This window comes from Acanthisitta chloris, unplaced genomic scaffold (assembly GCF_000695815.1).
Source record: "Acanthisitta chloris isolate BGI_N310 unplaced genomic scaffold, ASM69581v1 scaffold2444, whole genome shotgun sequence".
Classification (NCBI taxonomy): Eukaryota; Metazoa; Chordata; class Aves; order Passeriformes; family Acanthisittidae; genus Acanthisitta; species Acanthisitta chloris.
In genome coordinates this window covers 174,698-182,420 of record NW_008670803.1, presented here as the reverse complement: position 1 = coordinate 182,420, position 7,723 = coordinate 174,698, and the positions used below count along the sequence as shown (strand labels likewise).

Genomic DNA, 7,723 nt, shown 5'->3' with positions numbered 1-7,723 from the left:
CTTTCCCTAGATTGTCTTCCTGGGAAAGTCAGAGTCTGAGCAGACTTTACTTTAACCTTCTCTTCCAATAGTTATGTTTTGTATCTGCTGGCAGTTTATGGAAAGCAGAAGTTAATGTTCATCTCTATGTAATATCCTGCTAGTTTAACCATCTCCCAGGGAAATGGAAAACCTGTGTTCCTCTATGTCAGCCTGAGGAAGCTGAAACCTCCAAGTATGCTGGCTGTTAGGATTAGGTTATGCACTACTAATAAAGCTATTGCTTTGTAGTAAAATACCAGGTTTGTGTATCAAAACAGACATTTTTTCAGATATTGTGGTAATTGTCAGGAATAGATTGAGCACTGCATCTTTTGGGCTAAGGTTTTATGTTGGGGAGGAGGATGCAAAGAATTTGTGCAAAAAAATTTTGCTTTTATTTTCAGCAAAGAGGTACTTTAACAGTTAATCTTGGTCTGCTTTTGGAGAGAAGCTAGTGTTCTTAGGCTTCAATTCCTAGTTCCTATTGGCAGCTTGACTGTCTGTACATGTAACACATTGCTCTTGTGATACCAGGTGATCTAGAGAGTGCTCCAATCTTGATGTCTGAGAGTGAATGTTTGTATACATTTGATTGGTATACTGCTGCTGCGTGTGTCCTGTCTAAAACTGAAGGAGATAACTGTCAAGTCTCTGATCCTCAGGCGGGTATGTATTTCTGTTCAGCAAATTGAAAGGTTATGAGGTATAGAACTTGTGCCACAACACTGAGTCCTTTGAATGCTCAGGAGCAAAGTTCAGCCATAGTGTTAGAGCATAGCAGTACTAAGTATGTGCATATGGCAGATCAAAACAGCGTGAGCTAAATATTCCCGTAGTGTGTGTAGGAAAATAGATGTAATGTGTATTTTACTGTAGTAAATTTCTCTGTAGCACAAACCATGCTTTTAGTACGTCCATTTTGTTTCTGGAACAGCAATTACGTAGAAGGAAACTTATTCAGGGGGAGGTGAACTAGCTGTGTGATTGGCAGAATCAAAACCTGTGAGAGATGGCAGGACAAAATTGAATGCTTATATCTTTCTGATTAGGCTTCTCTTTTGATTTATCACCTTTGGCCAAGAAAAGCGGGCACTATGTAGTTAATACTACGGAATACTTGTTTTACATAAACGTCTGTGGCAGTGTGCCTGATGAGCTTTGTCACGCAAAATCAGCAGCTTGCCAAGTGACGCAAAGGTAAGGAACTCTAGTTCTGTTGTCTGTAACAGAAGATCTCTTGTTGTATGATGTTTGTCTGTGTGAAACAATGAACAATTTGCATGTGAAATAATTACTGTGCTGCCTGTAATAGAGTCGGGTAATTTGCATGTAATTTGCATTGATTACACTGCCTGCTGTTTTAGAGCAAAGTGCACACAGGTGTGATCTTGCTTACAGCTAGCTTTTGAGATGGAATGTGCCCGTTGCTCCCCCTTACGTTTTCCATAGGGACTGTAAGCTGTAGATTAACTGCTGCAGCTGTATTACGCCAACCTACAATCTGGATTCAGGGTCAGCTGGATTCCAAGAGCTGGCCTAAAGAAGCACTGCTGCACTCGGCATGAGTAGTGGCTGCCTTATGCAGAGATGGAGCCCAGAGCCTTAGCGTTGCACCATATAGCCTCAAGTTGTGCCAGGGGAGGTTTAGATTAGATATTGGGAAAAATTTCTTCATGGAAAGGGTTGTGAAGCACTGAAACAGGGTGCCCAGGGAAGTGATAGTCATCATCCTTGGAAGTGTTCAAAAAATGTGTGGATATGAACTTGAAGACATGGTTTAGTGGTGAACACAGTAGTGGTGCTAGGTTGATGGTTGGATTTGATAATACTGGAGGTCTTTTCCAACCTTAACAGTTCTGTGATTTCTATTACTAAAAGAGCTACACAGGCACAGTCCCAGTATGCACTGCTACTCTGGCAGCATCTTTGCTGTTGTCTTCTACAGACTATGTCTGAGATACCTCCAGCTCACCTGGATGCTGTGGTGACCCTAGAAATGTTCTTCAGGGAAAGATGATCAAACCAGGTCTGATAGAGCCAGTGTTTAAGTCAGAGTAAATAAAGACTCCTGAACCAAAGCTAATACCTAGCTGAGACCTGTTGTGCAGTGCTAGGTCTTCACTGCGCACATATAGTTGTATAAGGCCAGTTTGAGCCCAACATTAGGGTGTCTGTGGTTAGAATTCTACTGTGGAGAATGAGAGCTTGTTTTTGTTGCTCATTTAGAGAAGGGAGTGTTTAAAGTTTTCTAGATATCTAATCCAGAGAAGGATACCTGTTCATGTTTTGAGTTTCCCTTTGGCAGCATTCTATTCATCCCAGCTCACTTAGGTCTAAGCAACCTTATTTTTGATTATTATATCTTATTACGGTATCTATAAACTTACCGATGTGGTTACTATTTGTAAGAATTAATTTTGCATTCTGTTCACTCTCAACTCACTTTCTCTAGAAAGGATCAGTTTTGGAATCTTGGCCTGCCCAGTTCCAAACTTTCATATTATGATGGCCTGATTCAGTTGACTTACAAAAATGGTACAGTGTACAATGATGAGAAGAAAACACCACGATCTACCCTTATAACATTCTTGTGTGACCATGAAGCTGGAATAGGTCAGCCTGAATATCAGGTAAGAAGATCTATATTGAGGAAAGGAGGGATCTCCATCCCAAAATATTGACAATATTTGTTGCTAGATGGGTACAAACAGAAGTTTATGTATGAAAATATCCAGTATCTGGAAAGCAGAATAAAAGAAATAGTTTTTTCTCTTGGTATATCTGACTCTTGTTGCAGCCATAAAACTTATCTTGGCACTGAACAGTAAGCTATTTACCTGGATCCAGATTCTTACTTCCCTCTTCTCTAGTCTCTGGGCCATGTAATTACTGGTGCTTTTGACCATCTTTTATTTCTCACTGAAAAAAGCCAAGCTGGATGAGGAGTAATAAGTGGTAGGACTATGTGTCCTGTAACACAGCAGTTACATTGCTCTTGTTCTGTTACTTTTGGAAAGAGTATTTTTGGTGGCACAGCAAACGACAAGATCTATAACAGGACAGACTCACTCTGATCTGAGAATGTATATCCCAAAACCACAGGGAAATAACATGCTTAACATATAAAGGCTTAGCTGTGAGTCACAAAGTGTTCTGTGTGGAAAGCCTCACTGGTCTATTCTACTGATTTTTATTTTTTATTTTAGACAGAAGATCAGTATGCTTACAACTTCAGGTGGTACACTGAATATGCTTGTCCTGAAATGCCTTTGGAGTGTGTTGTGACTGATTCCAACACCATGGACCAATATGACTTGTCAAGGTAGGAAAGTAACATGTGCAGTGTAACTTGGCTATTCTAGTTTAGTGTTCTGGATGATAGAGCTGGACAAGGTTGGTTTCCTGTGTAGACAACATTAGAAACTTCATCTGTTGTGTCAGTCTTAACTGCAAGTACATTGACTTGCCTCCTAAGATGCAATTTGATTTTTTGGCATGGTTTTGCTTGTAAAAGCTTGCTGCCTTGTCAACTGTGCTCTCTTTCCCAGGAGCATTCTCTGTAATTTTAACACTTAAAAATGAGGGGGGAAAGTTGCTCTTGAAGTACCTTATTGTTGCTCTGTTTCTTGAGACTGCCAGAGAAAGCTAGAGAGACTATAAAGAATGTATGTTCTTAGAACAGAACTTTCTCTTCCTGCTCAGATTAGCAAAATCTGAGAAGAGAGGTGAAAACTGGTATGCCATGGATAATTCAAGACCAAATGAGCGCAAGAAGTACTACATAAATGTCTGTCGACCACTGATTGCTGTCCCAGGATGTGACCGGCGAGCATCTGTCTGTCAGATGAAATATAGGCATGATCATGTGAGTAGCCGTTCCATCCCAGCTCAGAGCTGATTTGCTGCGAGAGAAATGAAAGGATATGCAAGACACATGAATTCTTGTGCAAAGTGCTATTCTGCATATCCGTAATGATGGCATAATCATAGCAGAATGGTAGACCTCCTGTCTACCTCTTTGAAGACCAAAGCTTGAATTTTTGCAAGTGTACCAATGTCATGTTTGACATGCATGGTTCTTTGCCTCATGTTGCAGAGGCAGACAAACTGCATCTCTTCTGTACAAATTGCTGTGGTCTCAGACTGTTAGCGTTGCTTTGGGAACCAGCTCCTCTCCTGGATATTTTCTCTTGTTTCTGGCTTATTTTAGATTGAACTCTGGAAAAAAAACATATTTAAAGAGTTTTGTCTTCTGAGCTTCTCTGAGCTTTCTTTGGTTATGAGGAATGGATTAGGCAGATGTTGCCAAGCAAATTAAAAAACTAAAAGGGGGTAGTGGTGGTTATGGGATTCTACTTCTGTATTTCCTTAAAGTGTCACAATTTATCATGGGATTGATAACAGCCGACAGGCTGAATAGACACTTCACCCCAGGCCTTACTTCAGTGCTAGTCAGAGCTGTGGGAAAAGTTGAACTAGAGGCTCACCAACCTGTCCTAATTTCTGCTGTGAAACAGAGAGAACACCTTCCCTCCATGCTGTTGAAGAGGATGTCTGAGTGACTGAAGCTGTACATCTCCATTACATGGCATTTGAGCTAATTATTACTAGCTCCCTGTGCTTGTGATAGCCCTTGTTGCTTACTTTACATGTGGAGACACTTTAGGGCTTCATTACTTCATTGTTCAAGACACTGGAGTAAAAAGTGTGCACATTGGGTCAACTTGAACGCAGAATTGTCAGAGGTCTATGGACAGAGCTGTTTGGAAGGTGTATTCTTCTGTTTGTTGCTGCTACTAACTTAAAGAAGTTTCTTAAAAGTAGGAAACACCAAGTTATCTTGAAGAAGCAAAGGTTACTTTGGACCTTGGTAGTAGCACCTACTGTTTTTCTAGTGCTCAGTTTCTGCCAGTGATTTTTTTTGGCTTTGCTAAGCATGGTGGATCCCTAAGGTCCATTCTGATAACGCCTGGAGGCTTCCACACATTGTGCTTTAAAGGGCTATACAGATTAAATCCTAGCTACTACACAAGACGTAAACCTCCCTAGATTGCTAAGCTATGTAGCTTGTGAGATGAAGAGGGTTCCTGTGAGGCACTACAAGCACCTTATTGTGCAACAAAAAAAACCCCAACAGAAATCAAACCATGCCTGCTTGTAGAGGTTGTCTGGTGAAGTGTGTGAAAATTGAATGCAGAATGGGAGAGAAACACAAGGATCTCTCTACACCTTTATCTTCAAAACTCTCAGAATAACCTTCTGTATATAAGAATATTGTAGTAGGTATTTTCTTCTTTTTGATTGTATCTATAACTCCTTGCTAGAGTTTGGAATTGCTGACATGCTTTTCTTTATTTCTAGGATTCTTACTCTGAAGTCACATCTATTAGTAATCTTGGTGTTGCCAGCAAAGAACTAGTAATTGAAAGACCTGGACACATTTCTCTAACTTATGCAAATGGCTCTGTGTGCATTGATGCTGATGGAAAGAAAACTGCTTATACCACTACCATCCACTTTGTCTGTTCCAGGGGCACTCTGGTAAGGACAAGTGATCTTTCTGTTATTACTTCATCATAATAGGTTTTCCATCCTATAACATGAAGTCACATGAAGATGTGTAGTGTACAGATTCATGAAAGGAGACTTCTTAAGGGCTTAAAATAGAGATGTAAAAACAAAGCTGATTTAGATGCTAGAGAAGCATGTGTCTCAGACTGAGCATTTTGTCATAAGCAAGAACTAGATAGAAACTAGCAGCCTCTGTGAGCAGTCATGTTTCAAACTAGTGTAATTAACATGATAAAACATGGGGACTTAAGACTGAGGAGTTCCACATGAAAACATAGTGAACCTTCTTAAGAGGAAGAATATTGTAAATTGTATGTTCTGGCTTAGGTTCTGCATCTTTTCAAGCCTGTTGATGCTAGGAGTTCTTAAATCTATAAAGTTGTTGCTGATACAATTCTGCGTACTGAAGTTTAGACTGAACGGATCATTAGACTTAAGGTTGCCTAGACTTGTTCTTCTGGTTTTGTGAATCTGTAAGTCTTACTCCCTGCACGCACATGATCTTTAGCCCAAGAGATGTGGTAAAAATCTGTGACTTGGAGCAGTTATGAATGGCTTTGCTTTTGTCTGAAGACACTGAAATGAAGTGTGTATAATTAATGCTACTGTCACCTTAATTAATACTGTTACCTCAGCTAACAGACTTCTGTTGCTTGACTTTACATATTTTTTGTATTTTTATTTTTTTAAATCATGGACTATGTGTTATATCCCCAAAACTCTTCAAAGCTTGGGCTGAGGCAAGATCTGGTTATGTGTGTCTAGATTCAGTATTGAATTTGATCTGAATATTTCAAAGTCAGATTCAGATCTTGGCTAATGCTTGATGACATGTCAAGTGCTTTTAACTAGGCAAAGGTTTCAGTGGTGACCTTCAAAATAAATAGGGGAGAGGGAAGCAGAGTGGGAATTGTGTGCATATGTAGTGAAGTCTTTTAGAAGAAGCTGACAGTTTCTCCTAAAATGGAATATCAAACATGAGAAAGTGTTGGCTATTACACTTATTCTGATCTTTTCTCTGCAATCTGCTTCCAGAGTAGCAGCCCACGGTTTATAGCTATTCTGGATTGTGTGGCCACATTCTTATGGGAAACTGAGGCTGCTTGTCCAATCAAGGAAATAAAAGATGATTCTCAGGTGAGAAAGGAGAATGTAATTTTATTTGTAGTCTCAACATACTGTTTTGTTCCTAGCATTCCTGGTTGCTGTGTTTAAATGACTCTTGAAGAAAACTAACTATGGTGAAGTCTTAAATTAGTCATGATGGAGTCTCGTGATGTCTTACTGCTTTCTTTTTGAAGTGTTCCTGTAATGTGTACCTTCTGACCAAAGTATTCAGGTGCTTTCTCTTGAGAACAGTTTACTTGCTCTACACTGAATTTCATTCCCTTAGAATGTTGCTAGTAAAACAAGGATATATGTTGTCCTTGTCTTATACAGATCATCAAATGAGGCGCTCTTTTTTTCTTCACACTAAACCTGCTCAGCTGCTTCTGCTTTGCAGGTCTCAACATAAAGACATTATTGTGGTAACAACCCTCAGTTAAAATTGCCTTGCTCTCAGCTAACCTGATAGATATTGTCTGCTAAATTCCATGTTGATATGTTGGTATGTGGCTGATGTCAATGGACAAACAGAATTGAATAATTGTGCAGAAGAATTGAATGAATGAAATGTGGATATTGCTGGAGCTGTATTCTGGTTGACCAAATTAAGTTGCTGATTGGTATGCAGCCTAGGAATACGTGTAAATAACTACTTTGGCTCTTGAAGCAAGTTAGAGGTAAAACTTGAACAGAAGAAATGCAGAAGGAGAAAATAATTCTGTTGTAATTGTTTTTCTAGTCCTGTTCTGTGCGAGATCCAAACACTGGCTTTGTGTTCAATCTGCTACCGTTAGCTTCTGAAAAAGGCTATATGGCTACTGGCAATGGGAGGAAGTTCTTGGTAAGGATCTTGACTGTACAGTCTGTTGCTTATGGGTGCTGTTGTTGTGTTTTTCTGTCTTGCTTAGTGTACAAGTGGAGCTTTGACTCAGTGCTCTTAAGAAATAAGAGTTGACGGGAAAGCACTGTGCTTGAGGGGAGAAATGGAAGGTAACTTCATTCATGTCAGATGGTCTTAAAAGCA

General features: G+C 39.7%; 1 protein-coding gene across 1 annotated transcript in view; it reads left to right on the top strand.

Moving 5' to 3' along the window:
* The window catches only part of IGF2R (insulin-like growth factor 2 receptor), a gene marked incomplete at its 5' end in the record, with an annotated part of 47,809 nt that overhangs the window by 14,359 nt on the left and 25,727 nt on the right, over positions 1-7,723 (top strand). Inside the window, 8 exons of the mRNA XM_009073805.1 lie at positions 556-687; positions 1,071-1,218; positions 2,474-2,651; positions 3,228-3,343; positions 3,724-3,886; positions 5,383-5,562; positions 6,628-6,729; positions 7,439-7,540. Coding sequence (XP_009072053.1) covers positions 556-687; positions 1,071-1,218; positions 2,474-2,651; positions 3,228-3,343; positions 3,724-3,886; positions 5,383-5,562; positions 6,628-6,729; positions 7,439-7,540 — 1,121 coding nt within the window. The remainder of the gene's footprint in view (positions 1-555; positions 688-1,070; positions 1,219-2,473; positions 2,652-3,227; positions 3,344-3,723; positions 3,887-5,382; positions 5,563-6,627; positions 6,730-7,438; positions 7,541-7,723) is intronic.